This window comes from Mustela lutreola, chromosome 9, assembly GCF_030435805.1.
Source record: "Mustela lutreola isolate mMusLut2 chromosome 9, mMusLut2.pri, whole genome shotgun sequence".
In the NCBI taxonomy this organism is placed as follows: domain Eukaryota; kingdom Metazoa; phylum Chordata; class Mammalia; order Carnivora; family Mustelidae; genus Mustela; species Mustela lutreola.
This window is the reverse complement of record NC_081298.1, coordinates 74,711,710-74,732,337: the sequence shown is the minus strand read 5'-3', so window position 1 is coordinate 74,732,337 and position 20,628 is coordinate 74,711,710. Positions and strand designations below refer to the sequence as shown.

Genomic DNA, 20,628 nt, shown 5'->3' with positions numbered 1-20,628 from the left:
ATCAAATTGTTGCTTATTACTACATTTTTGTTCATTAACAATCCCCTAGTTCTTTTTTACACTAACAACATCATCAGATTTCCCTCATCCTTTGTTTATGCTGTTTATTTTCTCAAACCTACATGCAGGATTTTACATTCATGCTTGTTAATTTTTCCTGCTCTGAAACATATGGGAGTCTGATGGAAAGGATGTCCTGCCAGTTGAAGATGTGTTTTAAGAACTCTATAATAATTTAAACAATCTTCACTCCTCTGTGGGCTCTCTGGAATCTTCCTAGATAATTTTTATTTGCATTTGCATGAACATGTATGCAGAAGAAAAAATCAAGTCCAGCTTTGAATTTTTATCCATATTTTGGAGGACTGTAGGAAACAGTAACAAAGACATTCTTTGGTATATAATGTAACTATCGATCTTCCGCCACAGTGGTTTTCTGGCTGCCCTAGTCAACACTTGTTGCTTATATGCATTTAATCATGGTGCGGTGCCCAAGAGTTAGGGCAATTTCAACTCCTTAAACAGACAGGTAATTGCATGTGTACATCAAAGTTAATAGTGGCCTTGAAGAATGACAGAATATTAAATTCAAGGGAATTGTTTGGATCAATATTTGTTTCTTAAAAACTTCATAAACAGCATTTGCCAAATAGGTGGTAAACACCTGGTCAATAAGCATGTCTGAGTTGTGTGCATTGCTGCTTTGAAACTCTCTCAGTATGAAACTGTATTAGCAGAAGTAAGAACACTCCTTCAGTTCCAATTTGATTCCATCTACAGGGAAAGTCCTGTAAGCTACAATGTACAAATTATCCTTTCACAGACTTCGGTGTTTTGGGATCATCAGCCCAGCTCAAGATAAGGAGGCTGTTAGTCCAAAGGTTCATTTCCTCAACTAGAACCAAGCCCTTAGTGGCTTCTTCCTGGACAAGCTCAGGATCTGCTTTAGAATAGATGCTTGATAAATACCCGTTTGATAAGTAAATTATTAGATACATTGATAAACAAACACACAAATAAATATATACCAGCCTGCTCATGCTTGGATGCATTGCCTGGGAATATGATTTTATTACAGATAAGACCCACTCACTTTACAGACCCCCTGGTTGGTGTGTTTTCTACAGACTCTAATTACCTAACTCTAAGAAATGGAATGTTCCTTATTTTTTTTTTCTGGCATGCTGGGGGAGGGGAGAAAAAAAAATTCCCTTCAGTTCCATAACGTTCTTTACTAAATGCCATTTTCTTCTTGTTTAAGGACCTTGGGTAGCTTTATTTCCCAATTTTCACTTTTAATGGGTCCCTATATTAAAACAGCTGCCTTGACTTTCCACAATGCATGTGGTTCTGGAGAAACCCAAAGCATATTCTCACTCTTTTTAATATTAGTTCTGGGGCAGTATGTCACCTACTTTCCTTAAGGATAAATGACTCTCCTAGAGCCCAGGGTGGATGGCTGACTTACTCATATAACTAATCATCCTTCCAAGAAATTAGTTATATTAGTTATGCATCAAACTTCCAGACACCAATAACGTGACTTACATCAGATGGTTTATTTTTTCAAATCTAAGAAGTCCATTGTTAGGTGACGCAGGGCTAGTGTAGCTCCTACAGGAAAACATCAAGTATTTTGGCTCCTTCTGTCTTCTTGTTTCTTTATCTTCACAGTGTCATTTTGTCATGGTCTCAGAATGGGTATTTCCCATGGGTATTGAATCTGCATCTGGGACAGGAAGAATAAGGTTTTATGGCAAAAAGCCTCAAGGGACATGCTATCCAAAATGACTTTTTAAAAAACAATCCCAATGCCTTCTTGTTTACATTTCCTGAAGATTAACTGGGTCACAAAGGCACTCTGACTGTAAAGGGGTTTGGGAAAGCAAGTATTTTTAGTGAAGCATATTTGTCATCCTATGTACTTTATTCCTCCCTCTCCCTCCAAAATAATTGGTTCAATTTGCCAGGGAAAAGGCAAAATAGATATTGCATACAAAACTAAAAGTATCTGCTACAACTGCTTTTCTAGATTGATAGCTTGATCTGCAAGCCAAGGACTGGGCTGTCCTCCAAAAAACTATAACGGAACAGTCACCAATTTTTAAAATGAATCTTGGTATTCATATATAGATAGTGCCCAGTGAGTCATGGGAAACCATAGGACTCTTTAGTGCTAGAGTTGAATCTTATTACAAATCATATTTTTATACTGTCTGGGAAATCACAACTGTATTTTCCATTCTGTAACCTGTCAGCAGTCTAAGTCTTGCTATTATTTTGTTTTGTTTTTCTTGTTTGTTGTTGTTGTTGTTTAATTCCCATTCCTGGAAGCCCAGTAGATTAAAATTTCATTGGCCAAACTAACCAGTTTTTATCAGTTTATTATTGGATTGAGTAATTTGCACTGAGTGAAAATATCATTCATCCCTCCAAATCCTACTTATCTCAGCCATGCTGAACTACATCAACCTTAATCTAAGGTTATGTGATTGCAACAGACAAATCTTATTCTGCTGGGTTGTAATAGATCTGTTCTCTTCTAATTTGGTCTCTGTGTATGGTTTTTAATCACTTTAATTTTCATAAATAATTTCCTACTTTATACAGTAGACTATCCCAACTATCCCACCAAATTTAGAAAATATTACTCCAGTGATATATAAAATGGAAAATATCTACTACGTTAATATACTTGTTCTCCTGCTCTTAATGTCTCCATAGGCTGTAAAGTTTTTTAAAAAAAGTCCTAATAGCATCCTATTTTGACAAACTGGAAAAAAAAAAGAAAAAATAGAGAAAGACAGGCAATTAAAAGAAAAGCTAGAGTTTTGTCCACTAATCAACCACTGTACCTCAACTATCTGTTAACAGCGTGAAGGCTAGAATGGAGGCAGATAAAATTGGACAACTGAGGAATAAGTTGAAATAAATTATAAGGTTTTATCACAACTTTATTATTTAGTTGTGGGACTCTTTGTTTTTAATTATGTGACATGACAGTTTTCAGCGTAGAAAATATGCAGTTTCCATAAACATGACTCATAGAAGCAATAAGCCTCAAATAAGCAGGGGGAGGGGGAGGGTGATCTGTGAAAACAGGCTCGTGAGTTTCCTCCTCCACATTTTATACATGGAACTATTATTTGCCATTATTATTTAAAAGCGTGTGTTACTGCTCCTGGCATGTAAATGCATTTTATATTAAGATTTTCACATGATATTCCAGGGCACAGTTTTGTGCTACAAACTTCTTCAAATTGGAATGTAATACTAATAGCAGTGGTTAATATTCTTGTGAACCTAAAAGATGAAGCAAACATTTGCTGAAATTTGCATAGTTTTCAATTTTCTAATGCTGGCTAATGGGAGCTGCTTGAAAATAGAAATCACCTTTATTTTTCCTAAGGAAAGAAAAGAAAAAAGCCTCACATATCAGTTCAAATTCTTCCTTGAATATTTTTAGCTTGTGTAGCGATTTCCAATTTTGTTTGTTTTTCTTTCTCCCCCCCCCCCCATGCTGTGTAAAAGGCTTGCTCAGAGCAGTAGAACATAAAGGAGGGCATTTGTTTTTTTTTTTGCCTTTTTTTCCCCCCTTTTCTTTCTCTCTTTTATTGATTGGTTGAGAGGGTCTGTGTTCGGGGGTCCCTTGCAGCTTCTCCAGAGACTATACATGTAAATTGAAAAAAATCAGTATTACTTGAAAAAATAACTAAAACTTTGATTTAACAGTACAAGAGAGGGTACTCTCTAATCCCTCAAGTAGGAAATTGCTTTTCTTCATGATCCATTGCTTTTATACTGTTTCTGGCTGCTACTGCGGAAGGAGAAAAGACCCACCTTTACCATGTCTGTCTTCTTACCTCTTATTGGTTGGCAGTGAATAGTAGTTGAAATAAGTAAATTTAAATAATGACAGTAAGATCCTCAAGTCTCAGTTGGACAACTATGATTATACCAAAGCAGGAGATAATTTACATGGGAGCCTCAAATGAGGATTTAAGACTGGCATAGTGTCACGGTGAGGAGGTGACTTTTGTGTGGCTCTTTTATGTGATACTAGAAATATTAGATGGAATGGAATAGCACATGCTCCAAAACTGGGGATATTTGGACATAGGTAGTTTTTCCTGCCAGATGCTTTAGATTATTTTCTTAACAAATGACAAATCAAAATGTTGCCAAAATGAAGGGATACTAATGGTGTTGGCCACTGATCTTCCATTGCCCATCAAAGTGTCCAGTTTTCACCACAACGGAAACTGGTGTTTGCTGTTATAGGAGGTAGCATTATTTTAAGGCAAAACATTGTAAATTGGACCTAAGTAGTTTCATTCTCAATATCTGCCTCCTAATTTTTATTAGTATGTGAGTCTTTACATTGCACAGAAAATTGAAAGCTTTCTCCACCCTTAAAAATTAGAACAGCAAATCTAGTTTTAATTATTTAAGGGTAAATGTAGATAGGACATTTATTTCTTCTCTCCATTTGGATATAAAATATTTGAAATGTTTCTTGTATCACTTTGATTAAGGACCTAAAGACAGTGAGGGTAAACTGGTTCATTGGAAAATAATATATGTGGCAGTCATCAGGTAAGTTTTTTAAAAATCATGAGGTATTCTTTAATACTATCGTGTGTTAAATATTGAAGACCACACCATATGCCTAATGAAAGCTTCATTAGAAAGACATTAGCAGATTAATTTCACTTGCTGTGTGGTTTATTTTATTTAGAATGCAGTAAGGTAAGTTCATTAGTTTGTAGATGTAATGTTTTCTACTGTACCTTAGTGCAGCTAGGAACAATTCCACAGAGGTCTACAGATCTACTAACACCTGTCAAGATAAACACACAGTTCTCTGGGGGAATCATCTCAGCAATAGAACAGAGAAAATCTGAGGAAACTAATTCTTTCATGAAGGAAAAAGAAGACCAAAAAAACCCCAAACCCCCCCCCCCCCGCACAAAACAAAACAAGAACCAAAAAAACCTCCTCAGTGATTAATGATTTTTTGAAATGCCTCAGAGGTCATATATTTCTCATACAAGTATAAAAAATATAATCTGTCTTTTAAGATTAAATGTTTGGAAGCACATACTACTCATTTTGAAATAAATATTTCAAGAGATTTGAACTCTGTGGAATGATCATGCAATTGGAACAGAGCCACTGAAAGTTTCTGACACATATAAGCTTAATCTCTCGTCCATCCCAGAACGAGTATATTAGATTATAAATTCTGCTATGGTGATATTACTTGAATGGCTATAGTTAAAATGGTGCCAGCATTTCCATTATAAAATCCTATTTTCAGGGATTTATAAGTTACCTATAAATGTTTGCTCTGCAATTCAGCTTGGCAGCAAACATCTTTGCTGGGTGGTATTTTTTTTTTCTTCTTTTTACATAGTATAAGAAAGAAAGACATCTGTTTATAGCATGAGTAGGAAAATATGACAACAAATTCCCTTATTCTTCAAAACCAATTTATTTAGCATTCAAATCAGAGTTCAGCCTAAATTTCTTATATATTTTAGGCAATAAAAGAGCTAACCAAAAGCCTGTAAGGATAAATTGAAGATGATTTGTTTCCTTTGTCTGTTGGTTTTGGTTATTTTAAACTCATAAACATGAAGATAGACTTAACCAGTAAGTTTGATACTGTATTCATCCAGCACAATAATAATGTGGATATACTTTTTTACATATCCCAGGTATTTGGGGGGGGTGGTATTTGTGATAGTCTGCACTTGAGAAAGTAGCAAATAACTGACAAATTTCAGAAAAAGTTCCAATGGAGACTTATGTGTTAAAATTTGGCAGAAGAATGAATGAGGTATTAAGAGAGAAAAGATGATTTTTACTAAAGGAACAGCAGGGGCAGTGGAAAATGACTGAAGTGTGTTTCCAGGAAGAGAAATATTCTGTGGCTGGAGCCAAGGATGTTTGTAGGGGAGGTGAAAGAAGTTGAGATGAAGAAAAGACAGCAAGAGGTAGGGTGGGGGCAAATTTTGAAGAGCTTAATATGCCATGTTAAAGAACTTTGACTTTACCCGGAAAACAGGTATTTGTAGTATGATAGTCGTACTAACTTAACTATAGTACTAACGTCAAAAAAAATCACTCTTGACAAAATGTGTAACCCAATATATTTATTCTGAATTGAAAGGGGATTAGATTATAGATCCCAGACAAACCTATTTAGAGATTCAATTCAAATTGCATGATTAAATTCCTCTCTGTGCCGTAAAATGGCCATATACGTCCCAGAACATATATTCATAAGGATGGATCAAATTGGTTTATGTTCTAAGTGCTTGGGCCTTCAGGGAGTTGAGCTCGTCATACATGTGTGATGTCTGGTTCTGGATTTGGATATCTATATTTACTAGGGAATTTGCAAATTGTGTGTCAGTTTTTATATCTCCCTAACTTGCCTTATAGTTATGTTGCCAAGTCTAGCTCTGTTCGCTATAATCCCATGCTTCTTTCTTCTGCAGTGATGGATCTGCTTGGCAGACTGCTGGTGAAGGCAGCCGACAGATCCCAGGTTGTTGGGTTGGGTTGCTGACTGTCCTGTAGCCATTGCTGGTCAGAGAGGAGGCCTGATAAGAAAGAACCTGAAAGGGACTTTTATTTATGTTGTATGTGTGTTTGTTTTGTGGTGATGGACTATTTGGGTGGCCAGTGTCCGGTTTAATATGGAAACAGACATTCTCATCATTTCTGATTTACTTCCCTGTATCATAAAAGAAGAGGAAAGAATAACCTATTCAATAAATTAAGTAGGTAAGTAAATAAAATTTATAAACAAGCACATGCTAATACATGTATATGTTAGGTACCAGACACTATTCTAAGTATTTTACATCTGTCAATTCATTTAATCTTTGCAACAACTGTACCATTATCAAGCCCCTTTACAAGTAAGAAAACTGAATTTAAATAACCTGCATAAGGCCATGTGGCTATTAAGTTAATAGCATCGGAACTGAGCCCTCCTGTAGTGTCTACCTGCCTCTAGCCAGGCTAAACGAAGAAGGGCTTAAATGCAAAAGATAGGGTGGAAGAGCACTTTAGAAAATTAATTAATTATTCATTTTAAAATAAGCTTATTTATTTATTTATTTATTTATTCTGAACAGAATAGAAGAAAGGTGCGAGATGAGGACATATAGGATTATATGGTAGACATCTTGAAGTCTTTAAATAAAGTTTTAAGTAGGACATCTGGGATCAGCACTGTTGTCTGCGTTGAGTACACTGCTAAGAAGGTGACTTTATTTGTAAGGAGCCTGATTAAAAAACTTGCCCAGTGTTGGTTAATAAAACCTTTGGCAAAGACCTTGACATTTAGATGGAGTGGTGGTTCTGAAAATCTGGTTCCCCTGGGCGTGCAATATAAGCATTATCTGGGAACTTGTTAAGAATGCAAATCGTTAGTATCTCTACATAGCAAGGGAATCAAAAAAGCAAAGCAATCTATGATGTAACATATCCTTTTAATGATCCTCCAGGATACTAAAGTTTGAGCACCACAGAGACACAGACACTAAACTAAAAGATTATCGGGGAGAGGGCCAAACTGGACCGTAGAGCAAGTAGGGAAGAGTTTGAAATGGCCTACGTTAACAATCCCATTACAGGGGCGCCTGCCTGGGTGCCACAGTCACTTAAGCATCTGACTCTTGATTTCAGCTCAGGTCATGATCTTAGAGTCCTGGGATTGAGCCCCACATCGGTCTTTGCTCCCCCCAGAGGGTTTCTGCTTGGGCATTCTCTCTCCCTCTGTTCCTCCCCCTGTGCACTTGCTCTCTCTCACAAATAAATAAGTCCTTTAAAGAAAAAAATCACAATACACATCATTATGTTTGTAACACTGATCTAGAGCATGTACGTATGAATAAATGACAGTAAGTTTTATTTAGTGCTTAATATATTTTGGAAACTGTTCCAATTCCATTACACACAGCATTATAATCATTTTACAGGTGAGGAAACCAGGGCAAGGGCCCATTAAACCCAATGTCAAATGAATAATAATGATGAACTCAAACTCACAGTCTGGTGGTCAAGCCACATGTTCTTCCACGATGTTATAACTATATTCACATCACATAGCAGGAACCTACAGAAGAGTGCGTCAACAACATCAGTTGGCTGAAATAACTGTACAAACAATTATGATGACCGTGACTGAGAGATGACATATGATTGGCTGATGCCCAAGAAAAGCCCCCAATACTTAAAGATGCTGTTGCAGTGAAATTTCTATAACCCCGCCTTGGTGCCTAGCCAATAAATTTTAGGTAGGATGTCATACATGAAATTTTTATTAAATAGGTCAAGAGAAAAGAGAGATCATAAAACAGCCCTAAATTATGCAACTAACCTTGCTTGAATAAATCTAATCATGCTTTACAAGTCAAACTGCACATCTAGGCTTTAGTTTAATTTGAGTGAATTGGGTATCGTGTTGGGTTCTCACTACTCCCTCTCATTTGATATGTCGGTGTGGAGGTTCTAGGTAATAGCTACACTGATGGTATTCACCAGTCTATATCTGTGATTGGATTATGTGTTGTGGGAGATGAAAGTATACTTCCAGTTTCCTTAACTTCCAGTTAGGAAACACTTCATAAATAAACCTGACTTTTCAGTGACATTATTACGCCTGTAGGGCTCCAGGGATGCTTTGAGCCCCAACATATTTTTTTCTTGTTTTTGTCATTTGGTTGCTTGGTTGGCTGGTTGGTTTGGTTTTACTCTCACTGCTCTTGCTCTCCTATTCAGATCCTTTCTCAGAATGCCCACAGGGACTTGTACTAACCCAGAAAGGAAACAGGGTCAGAAGTTTGTCTCCACAGCTTCACAGATGACACCCTCTCCTGAGTCTTTACCTCTTTATTCTTTCTCAGTCTTGACTCAGAAATGCAGGGAGACGGATATGTGGGGTCTTCTTGCCTTTCCATTGTGCTGACATTAGTAGAAATGTGAAATGCAAGACTGACACTCTCCTCATTTTTAATTTTTAAAAGATTGGTGCTGCCTGTGGGTTTTAATATACTTCCCCTCTGCTGCTTTTAGTGTCTACTTTTCTATTTAAAAAGCTTAATACTGAGCTGTAAGAATTTCCAATTAAGTTTAAGGATAACACGAAAAGGTTGAAAGTGTCTGCCTGACAACCATCCTGTTTCTTGAGACAGAAGGGTTGATTTTTAAAATATGAAAAAATAATTTGAAATGACCTGTCCTTTTCCATTTCTCTGCATCTTCTCTCTCCATTCATGGTCCTCTCTCTCCTTCCATTTCCTTTGTTTTTCTCCTCTCAGCTGTCAGACCCATCTCCCATTTCTTAATGCTGTTGTCCAGCTTAGGCTACCTAACTTCTTGTTCATTACAGATTATCAGCCGTGAGTGGGCCTACGACAATTTTCCATGCACAGCTATTGTGTTCTTTTGGTAGAGTTCAGTAGCCACAGTGGTTAGAGGCAGGGGAGCATTAATCATTTCCAAGAGTGCAGGTCATAGTGAATGTAAAGTGCAAACCAACTGCTGCTACAGAAACAGACATTTATTAATAAGTAGGAGCAAAATCTTATAGCCTATTCTGGAAGTGAATGAAGTTCCAGCTCTTGGTTCTGTTAGGTACATGAAAAATGTCTTACAAAAAGGATTTGGCAAATATGGCAGCAAACAGCTCATCATCTGTCAGAATCAGAATCAGAACCCACTGGGGCACCTGGGTGGCTCAGTGGGTTAAAGCCTCTGCCTTCAGCTCAGGTCGTGATCCCAGGATCCTGGGATGGAGCCCCACATAGGGCTCTCTGCTCAGCAGGGAGCCTGCTTCCTCCTCTCTCTCGGCCTGCCTCTCTGCCTACTTGTGATCTCTGTCTGTCAAATAAATAAATGAGATTTTTTAAAAAAGCATCTACTTCCTATGGTTTTGTGATGATTAAACGAACTAACGCATTTATATCTCTCAGACTTGTGCCAGTTACGAATATGTTATTTCTTAATATTACTATTATTGTGGCACCATTCCTTATGGTAAAAGGTGAAAGATCTCTTAGATTCACAGACTCTATTCAAGTAGAAGCAAAGCATGTGTTTGTAAAATATTTTGGCTAACCCACTGATCTTGAATGTTAATAATTTCATGAAAGAGAACCCATTCCTAACCTCCATTATACCAATTGACAAGCCATTTATTTCACAAGTAATAACCTTTTCTTGACATACTTTGTAATTAATGAGCAAAGCCACATCATGATTGGAGATGATGATAGGCAAGGCTTCTAGAAGCTACCTCTGGCTTCTGTAATTCTGGCTGAGACACTGGAGCATACATTCCTGAGGAAGGCAGCTGACACTCCTGGGACACAGAACACTAACACACATTTATATTACACTGTTTATGCTGAGATATTTAAGAGTAAATTACAGGCAGCCAAGCACCATGTCTCCTCCAACCAGTTCCTAACTCAACTGACAATAATTTGTCAGATGCTGCTGCCTTAGTTTCCTTTAAATAATTCAGTAACCACAATGCAATAACCACAAGGACTGACCAACTCAAGAGACATAAAGAGTAAGCGCAAGCTCTACTCCCTTCATCCAGATTAGGCAAAAGTTTGTTTTTGAGACTTTTGTACCCTCTTTCAACAGAGAGTTGTTCCTTAGTCCGCCAAATTACAACCATTTGTAACAAATATTGCAGCCTCAGTATCACAGCACTCACCCCAGAGCCCCGAAGGTATCACAGAGGTGCCCAAACATCTGCCTGGATATTGTAGCTACAGTGTCTTCTTTGAAGGCAGCCGTAAATCTTTACTCTTTAGCTCTGGAGACTCCAGTAAAACCGAGATTTCTGGCCCATCCTTTCCCTAACCCCTCCTTTATCTCCCTAGTCCTGAGACAATATAAGACAGGCAGGAGAGCCTTTTCTTCATTGAATGTTCTTGGGAAGGTTCACCAGAATCTTCTCTACTTACTCTACTCCTGTGGTTTTAATTTATATAAATCATTCTCCAAAGCCCCAGCCCCATCCTTCTCTATTTTTTTAAAAGAGAATAACAAATACAGTAAGTGCTCATTATACCCAGATATGAATTCATGCCTTCACTTAAACTTGTAACTCCCAAATCAATAATAGTGACATGAGGGTGGTCATTAACAGACACACGCAGAAAGGGAAGGAATTTCAGTCCCTAATACCCAGTTCCCAGCAGAGGCCAAACAAGGCAACACTCTGCCTCATACTATGAACAGGTGCTCTTTTTTGTGTTCTGTTTAATGGCATGTTTTCACATTTCTGTGGTTTTTTTTGTGGGTTTTGGTTTCGGTTTTTGTGATTTCGCTGTTTAAAATGGCCCTGAACTGTAGTGCCAGAGTTCTAACATTCCTAAGTATAAGAAGCCTGTGGTATGCCTTTCAGAGAAAAGAGGTTATTATGTTACCTAAGCCTTACTTAAGCTTGAATTATAGTGAGGTTGACAGTGGGTTCAGTGTTAACGAGAACCCAAATACATTAAATAAAGTGTCTTTAAACAGAAAAAAAAAAAAAAGAAAAAACACATAAAACAAAGTTATGTATTAACCAGCTGATGAAAGTGGTGTGACCAGAGCCTTAAGAACCCACCACCTAGGAGCAATGGTTCAGTGTTCTGTAATTCATTGTCCACTAGTGACTTTATAGACCATAACTACGATGAATAGTGAGAATTGACGGTATGCACCAAGAGGCTAACTTACATTTCCTATATGCCTGGCACGTGAGGGAGTTCAAATGAAGACTTGACTCCTCTCCCTTTCAGGAATCTACCATCTGGTTGGAGAGGCAAGGACAGATCAACACCATATACAAGGGTATTGGGGAACAATGCAATGCTCTACATTTCCTACCAATGGAAAGGAACTGAAGAATCGTGCAGGCTAACCAGTTCAAATACATTAGACCCACATGAGAGGAGAGACATAGTGCCTCAATTGTGGGGAGGATTTGATATATTTTAAAGTACTCTCACATTAAATATAGCATTATAGCCTTCCTGCCCTATGGGATTATTAGGAAAAATAGGAACATGACTATTTTATAAAGGAAGCCACGGAGCCTCAGGGAGAGGCTAAGTGTCTAATGTGACATAACCAGTAAATGGTAGGGCCAAGAATGCCACCCAGGTTTCCTACCTCCCAATCCAGGACTCTGTCCAGACTAATACTATGAGATGTCACAATGAGAATATTACATAGAGTCTTAAAACCATACCTCTGGGATGATTTTGCTCTTTTCCTTTTAAAGCTTACTTGATGTATTAAAAATGAATATACACAACCCTTGGCTAATGAATTAAAATACTCATGCTAAAAAATAACAAAATGAAGAGGAAAATGGCCTGGGGATATGAGCTAGGAACAGTACACAGTGGAAGGTGCTGAATTTAGGTTCTGTTGCTCTTTGAACAGCTGTGGGAAGTTGGGAGACATGGTGTATTTAAGTAGATAAAAACATATTCTCTAACATGGATAAGCCATTTCAATTCAGTGAACTACTGAAGAATTATTATTTTTTAGTAGAATCATATAAGCTTGACAGGAATGTGAGATACTGGATTGCTGCGGATTTGATTTGTTGGCCCCTGGACAGGGGTTACATAGTGACCACCAAAGTCCCAGGGTGACTCTGAATGAACTAGGAGGCAATATACAAGTCTCAGTCACCACTTCCATGAGTGGCTGATGTGAATCAAATCCTCCTGGTATTACTTTTTTTTGCCCCCATACAGGACTTTGTATTTGTTGATCTAAGGGATTATATAGTCAGTGAGGAGCCTTTGAGAAGCAGTGCTTTATCAGAGTTGTTTCCTCTGTTTTTAAATAGGAATAAAGACGAAAAATGTCCAGCCACTAGACATGTCACAGTTTTTATCATGTTTTGGAAACTTGGGAGGTATTTCTGTCATAGTCCTAAATCGTATCTGCTTGGTGACTGTGGTCCTCTTTGCCAACTCCACTTGCTATCCTAGATTTTTACTCTTAGGTTGTGTTGTCTTTGCTGGTCTCTCATCCAGGACATGCAGCTTCCAGTTAAAGATGTTGCATTTCATCCACGGGATATAAATATGCTCTCTTCCTTGGATGCACTAGATTTAAGAATTTTTGTTTCCCATTGCCATTTTCCTTATGAGAAAGGGTGAGAGAAAGGCAGAACTCCACCCTTATGAAACACCATCACATCTGGGCTTCTCTAGGGATCTTGGGGGTTCTTAAATATCCCCCAAACGTTTGAAGTACAAGCAATCTCATTCACACTGTTTCTATCTACTTTCCTCCTCTTTACCACCTGTCTCCTTCCTCTCTTTCATTCTTTTTCTGTCTCTTCCTTGGCTGCCAAATTCACTCTTTTTTTCCCTCCTTCTCGTGTGTTTTGGTTCCCTGCACTTCCACTGCCTTATGTGAGATATGGTATTGTAGTGGGAATGAGGACTCTTTGTTATGAGTAATATGTGTAATTAACAGATCACCAAAACTGATACTTGAGTAGATGGTGTCAAACGATATTTAGCAGATTGGGTTTGAACACCTGGCAGAACAAGTTTGGTCCAATAAAAAGAGCCGGGTTCTTTCCCTTTTAAGAGCTCTCAAAACACTGGTTACATCTAAACCATAGGGGTAGGGGAAGGGTGCCATTTGCCGATGTAATTCAGACGGAGGGATCACCTGGCAGAGGAGAGTTGCTTTTTAGGTGTTCCCCGCATCGCCGTACACGTGTCCCTTTGATGTGTGGAGAATGCTCGAGAGAGGCAAAGCAGGGCGATTTCTGTGGGAAGCTAGACCAGCCTCCCTCGTTACATAGGCTCGTCCTCTGCATTGCATCCGAGCTTCAGTGATTTGCTGTTTGGAGACTGCAGATTTGCATAGAGCCCCTCGCTTCGCCAGCGTGTGTGGTTTTTCTTTTCTTTTCTTTTCTCTTTTTTCTTTTTTCTTTTTTCTCCCCCTGCACCCTCTTTCGTCTGCTGCTGCTTTTCCTCAGCTCTCTTTCCCCGGCTCGATCCCCGCTTCCTTCATAAGGGTGCACTCTTCCCTCTGAACCCCTCGCCCGGCGTAAGTGTCAGGAGGCGGCGGACGCGGAGATTGCCTCGGGAGCAGGCGATGCGCGCCGCTGCTCCGCGCGCTGCCCGGGGGAGGCTGGCGCGATCCGGGGAGCCGGCCGGGGCTGAATGGAGGGAAGGGGTGCCTCGATTTCATGGGGTCTGCTTCTCCCTTGAAAGGAGGTTGGGCCGGCGAAGTGGCCTCCCCAGTCCCCACACACAATGCTAAATGGATTTACCTAGTGGATTCGCGGTGGATGGCTGTCATGTAGAAGTGAGGACCCTCCGGGAGGAGCTTTAAACAATTTCCCCGCTCCCCACCCCCCGGCACGCACTCTCGCCCGAAACTCTTTGGGAGTATCTCTCGAGAACCTGGAGCCCTGGAAATCTGGGAGCAGCCGCTCGCTTCGCGCTCGCTGTTCCCGGGGCTGCCTTCCCGGACAAGCCCCCCATCAGCTGCATTTGCATCGGCTATGTTTCGGATTCTTTGGGGTGCAAGGCACGGCGGACTCCAGGACCCCGAGAAGACTGTCCGAAGGAGGGAGAGGATGGGTGCTCTGGCGCGGTGAGGCGGCCGGCCCCTCAGCCCACCCGGAGCCGCCCGCTCCTCGGCGCCCTCTCCCCTCCCCGCGCCTCAAACTTTGCCTCCCGCGGCGGCTGCCCCTCGGCGGGCGCCCCGCCATGTACCAGAGGATGCTCCGGTGCGGCGCCGAGCTGGGCTCGCCCGGGGGCGGCGGCGGTGGTGGCGGCGGCGGCGGCGGCGGCGCAGGGGGGCGCCTGGCCCTGCTCTGGATAGTCCCGCTCACCCTCAGCGGCCTCCTAGGAGTGGCATGGGGGGCGTCCAGTTTGGGAGCGCACCACATCCACCATTTCCATGGCAGCAGCAAGCATCATTCAGTGCCTATTGCAATCTACAGGTCACCGGCATCCTTGCGAGGCGGACACGGTGGGTCTGAGGTGCCAAGTTCTCGCGGGTTACTCCCTCTCTCCCTTTCACCCTGCGCTCGCTTCTCGGCCCCTAAGGCTCAGAGAAATGGGAGCGCGAGAAAGGGAGGTGCATTTGGGTGTGTTTGGTGGGAGCCACTAATCTCTTTGAAGACAATAGAAAGGGGCTGGGGGAAGGCGTCGCGGGTGTTTGTGGTGAGGGGTGGGAGGGGCGTTTCTTGTCGGGGTGCCGGGAGAAAAGATGTGGGCACCTATGAAAGGACCATCCCTGGCCGGGCGCTTGGGCCCCGCGGGAAAGGGGCGTTACTAGCCAGAAGGTCACTCGGTGTGGCCGGATGGGGCGCCGCGCTCAGCCGAGGGACCTGAGCGCCACAGAGAGGAGGACTCTGCAGAACCTTTTGTCTGTGCTGTATGTGCTGCCCCACCTTATGCCCGTTTTCCCAGGCCTGGGGGAGGGAGAGGTTCCAGCTTGCACATTCCTTCAAAGTGTGCCCAGACCGCAGTGGCAGTGAAGCGGCTGGTCCCAGGACTCGCTCAGCAGGCTGCCAATTGCTTTTGCCCCCGCCTCTTGCCTTAATTGGAGAAGGTAGGAGAGTCGCCCTGGCACCCTCTCCGGTGCTGGGCAGCCGCCCACCGGGCTCGGAGAGGACCTTTGAACACCAGTGCCTTTACTCTACCCCCCACACAAATACACTTCTCTTTCTTGGTGATTGGACTGAGTTATTTTTTAAACAGAGCAGAGAGAGGGTTGGCTACCCAATCCCAAATCCCATGGTTCCTGTCTGAAGGCTTTTGGGATTAGGGAGGTCCTGCTTCCTTCTTACTGAAGAGTTTAGTGCTTCCCAAAGAGGGCAGGTGGGTGAGCGCTGGCTGGACTAAGCCAGGAGGTCTGCCTGGAGGAGAAGTTGGAGTCCAGAGAAACTATTCTCCTGACCCGTTTCCTTTGTAAAGAGCAGAGTGGTTAGTAGGTTTCTTCTCCAGAGTGGCCAACAATGTAAGGCCAGGTTCCTCTCATCTTCAGATAAGTGCCTATTGCAGATTCCCTGAACTGCCAATAAATAAAACCTCAAACTGTTTTGGTGAGTCTTTCCCAGTACCATTGTTTCTTCTCTCCCAGTGCTGAGTCTGCTACTTGAAAAGGCAGGGCAAGAAAGTTGTGGAGACTTAACAACCGCCCCCCCCCCCTTTCCCTAAGGGGCCCCTTCCTCTTTCAGACTTGGTTCAGCTTTATGTCCTTTGCCCTTCTCCTTAGGTAAATCTTCTCCCCAGAACAGCTGCTGCTTATACCCCTTCCTCAGGGACAGGCTTCCTACCTAGGGACAATTCTGGTTAGATAGGAGGAGCTATAGCTTAACCTAAGTGAAGTGAGAACAAATCCTCTTGACACCTCATCTTAGGAGTGGCTTAGAGACGCACCTCACCTCACCGTGGGTCCTAGGAATCCCTTCCCTTCTTTCCCTCAGGTCCCTCTCAAGAATTTTCTCTAGTTCAGAGTGGCCAGGCTGGAGAGGAGTGATGCCCCACACCTGGGCTTCTTAGCTCTAAATAACGGAGAGGCTAGATCCATTTGAAAGCATGAGGAGTTTCTGCTGCTCTCACCACTTTCTCACAGTATTCCAGGACCTTGTTGCTCCTTTTCCCTGGGTGCTGTTCTCACCCACTGCCCTGCCTTTGTTCAAAATTGCGAGAGTCCCGTGGGAGGAAGGCAAGTCAGGGTGCAGGAGGGGCAGACAGCGTGGGTGGGTGAGGTGAGCCAGATGGGGGTATGCGAGGGGGTGGGGCGCCTAATTGTACCATTGGGAAGTGCTTGGCTAATCATCTCATATGCATTTAACTTCTCCTTTTCCGTGGCTCTGTCTCTCCCGAGGGCTGAGGCAGCTGAACAGGGAGCGCCCTGAGGAAACCGAGAGAGGAGATCACGAAGGGGCCCTGCCGCAGAGCCGGCACTCCTTTTCCCCTTCCCACTGCAGCTCCTGCCCCAGTCAGGCGCCGTCTGCTGGTCTTTACAAACATTTCTTTCCCTCCAGAATACAGGGATTGTCTCCGTCTGTGAATGAAAAACTAGGCACATCTATCATTGATAAAAAGGAAAGGATAGGAGATAGTGGAGAAAATCGTATGTGAACAGTGTTTGATATTATTCTTTTGGGTCAGAGAACTTTCTCTTTCCTTCGAAGGTTGTATTGTCCGGACATACTTGTTTTTGAAACTTTACCCACCCTCCTTACCCGTACTTTGGGAGGAAGATTTCTGATTTTTTTTTTTTTTTTTTTAAATCTGAGTAACAAACTTCCCTGTCAGTAGCCAGCCTCTGCCAAAGAAAAGCTGCTGTGAATTTTTCATACTTCATCCCTGTCCTTCCTTGAAAAGAGGGAATTAACCCTGGCTAGAGAGAACAATCAAGAAATATTATGGATGAAATAATCTTCTCCAGGTGGGGCATGGAAAGGTGTACGGTGGGAATACAGAGGGGCTGAGAGCTGGGCAGGCAGGGTGGTGGCTTAGAAGAAACCTAGTAAGAAAGAGGTGATATGGAATTTGTTGGATCAATAAACTGCCTGACCATTCAGCTCATTAGGCTAAGGGCCCACAAGGAAATCATCTTTGAGCCTAACAACGAGGGTGAAGGGGAATAGCAGAGGGGAATGACAGTGCCGTAGATTCCTAGCCGAAAATCAAGGCAGGTGTAAATGAGGTTGAGTTCAAAATTCCCCAGGCTACTGAAAACGTACATATGTTGATGAACAAATCAGCCAGCCTGGTTTTTTGTTTTAGAATTTCTTGGAATCCTAAAACATTTTTTTTTCTCATAATAGGGAAAGTGTGTATATGCTTGAACATGTAAAAGAAAAATCATGTGTGGTGTATTTTAGGGAGTAAAATTGAGTCTATCCTCTATGTTTTGAAAACTGCTGCGTTGACTATCCAGGTTCATTCTTCTTCATTTTCTCATCTTGCCATGCTTCATTTGCACTATTATGAGGTGTCACTTACAAGGATTGCAGGGTGCTGAAATCGCTCCTGGCTACCCTGAGCATCTTTATGCAAGCTGACCCAGTTGCAGAGATTATGATGAGGATTTTTTTAAAAATGCATATGAGAAGCAGGTTTTCAGATCACCGCAGAATCCATTTTTTTTTTGCTTGTTCTTAAAAATATAAGTGATGAGAACACTGCCATAAAAATTATATTTTCATTTAAAAAACCAGAGAATGGAATGACTGCAAATGATAAAAAGCAAGCCTTCTCATAATTAAGAATGCTACTTAAAGCCAGCGAGAGTTCAGAATAAACCAGTGTGTTCAGTTAGTATTTCTTTAGCGATGGGCTATATGTGCCAAGCATAGAATGATGTCAGCGCAGTGCTTGGGTTCCCATCTCTTCTCCTGGCTTTCCTAGGAGCCTCTGCATACTTTCAGAAATTAGCTTTGAGCCTCTCAGTAATTTCAGGAGATAAAAGAAAGAGAAAGCCATCATACAACTGAGCACACCAGGGCTAGCCATTCTCCTCCCACAAATATGAGCTTCGGAAATTATACTGTCATGATTAGCTTATAATATTAAAGGGCAAAAGGGCTTTCCCAGAAGGGAATGTTAACAGATTTTAAAAGTGTGGTTTGTAATTGAAGTAGCCCAATGCTGTTATATAAGAATAATAATTATATCTTGAATGTATAATGGTTCTCATTCTAAGGCACTTCTGTACATACACTAACTTCTAAGAGGAACTGTCCATTTTGGAGGGAGTTTGAATAACATTTTCCTTGTAAGGGTACTGAGAGATACCACAGGAGCACAGAAAAATGAAGTCGAATCTCTGATCAAAGAGAGAAGTTAGAATCAAGGCTTCATGTTCCAAAGCCGGGAGCAGCTGAAAGGGTCCACCTTGTCCTTTAATGGTTGAGATCTTGAAGAAGAAATTATCACAGGGACCAAAGTCTAGCCTTTTGCTTCCTGCATGTATTAACAATAGTGAATACTTTAAGATAGAGTATGGCCGCCTCACTGATGTCCCACTGCTCACTTCATTGATTCTGCTGAGGAGGGTTTCGTTTATCTTTTTTATCTGAGACATAAGTTGCTGTATGATTTAGTGATTCTTTTGCTCCTTTGTCTAACAAAGAGAGTTAGCAAAACCTCTTGCAATACACTTAGTGTTCAAGAAAAATTTAGATTTTCTGGTAATTAACTCATAGGTTTGACCCAAAACAGTTTTTTGGACTATGAATATTCAGCCAAAATAGACATTTTCTACCCCACACTCCTTTCTTACATTAGCTTCTTGGACAAAAATGTGCATCACTGCAATGCTATTTTAGATAAGATAGTCAGCTAATATTTCTAGAAGAAGCTTTGAATCAATCATGGTCCTAGTAATCCAAGACTCTTGGGTAATTTTTGGTCGCTCCCAATCTTAATATATTTATTTTTTAGATTGTCTATCCGTTCCTTCAGAAATACATAGTATATGTATATTTCTGTGTTGGTGCATCAGGTATTATGAAGGCCAGATAATAATTGGGATAATGAGAATAGAGGTAAGAGAGGAGGAACAGGGTACCCAAGGCAGGACCATCAGAAAGTTTGCAATTTAGTTTTAAAAAATCCAAGCTGTTGTTAGAAAGAGTTAATCCTTAAGCAGAGAAACAGAACTTGTTCTGTAAAAACAAGTAGCTTCTGAGCATAAATGCAAAAAACAAATTTGTATGTGTAGCAGTCATCTGGGACTCAATATGAAATGATCTGATAAAAACATCAACATAGTGGATTTTATCTATATTACATTATATTGTCCTTTAATATTAATGTTCTGGAAAGAGCTCCTTGCACAATTGCTTTTCACTGAGTTGCATATATTTCTTCTACCAAAACATAAAGTCTCTTATTTTTCAAATAGATGTTAAGTCTGGTTTTACAAATGTGTTTAAGACAGGGGCTTCTTGACTTAAATTCAAACTACTATAAAAACTATTGAGGCAGCTTGGTCTGGAAAAGTAAATTCACAGACACCTATCTCTGAAAATTTGGCCACTGCCACTGACTAGCATTCTATAAATTTACTAAACTACTTGTCCTCACTAAGATTGTTTTTTCAATCCATAAAATGAAAATATGAGTTATAGCTCAGTGAAGAATAAATGATTTGATGAATGCCCAGACTATAATAGGCCCCAAATACACGTTTGTTTAAAAAAGTAGACAGTTAGTTTACACATCTTGGCTATTATGAAGAGTGTTCCAATCGACATGAGAATGTGAATATCTCTTTAGAATCCTGATTTTAGATCTTTTGGATAAATACCAAGTGGAATTACTGGATCGTATAGTAGTTTTTTGGTTGTTGTTGCTTTGTTTTGTGCATGTGTGTGTGTATGTGTGTTCTTCTCTTAAAGAAATTCCATTCTGTTTTTCAACAATGGCTGCACCACTTTGCATTCTTACCAAGAGTATGCAAGCATTCCAGTTTTCCTACATCCCGTCAAAGTTTGTTGTCTTTTTGATAATAGCCATCCTAAAAGATATAAGGTGATATCTCATTATGGGTTTGATTGAATGGATGAAGAAAATGTAGTAGATGCAGATAATG

At 40.9% G+C, this 20,628-nt stretch overlaps 1 protein-coding gene across 25 annotated transcripts in view; it reads left to right on the top strand.

Annotated features, from left to right (window-relative positions):
• NRXN1 (neurexin 1) overlaps positions 1-20,628 on the top strand; it is a 1,178,968-nt gene that overhangs the window by 722,036 nt on the left and 436,304 nt on the right. The window contains exon 1 of one of the 25 annotated variants that reach the window (XM_059134795.1): positions 13,839-15,042. The exons of 21 other annotated variants lie outside the window; for them this stretch is intronic. In XM_059134795.1, the coding sequence (XP_058990778.1) occupies positions 14,778-15,042 (265 nt within the window). In that variant the 5' untranslated portion in view covers positions 13,839-14,777. Of the gene's footprint in view, positions 1-13,838; positions 15,043-20,628 lie in introns of those variants that run through there. 3 more of the 25 variants (XM_059134797.1, XM_059134793.1, XM_059134794.1) reach the window with 3 other exon arrangements.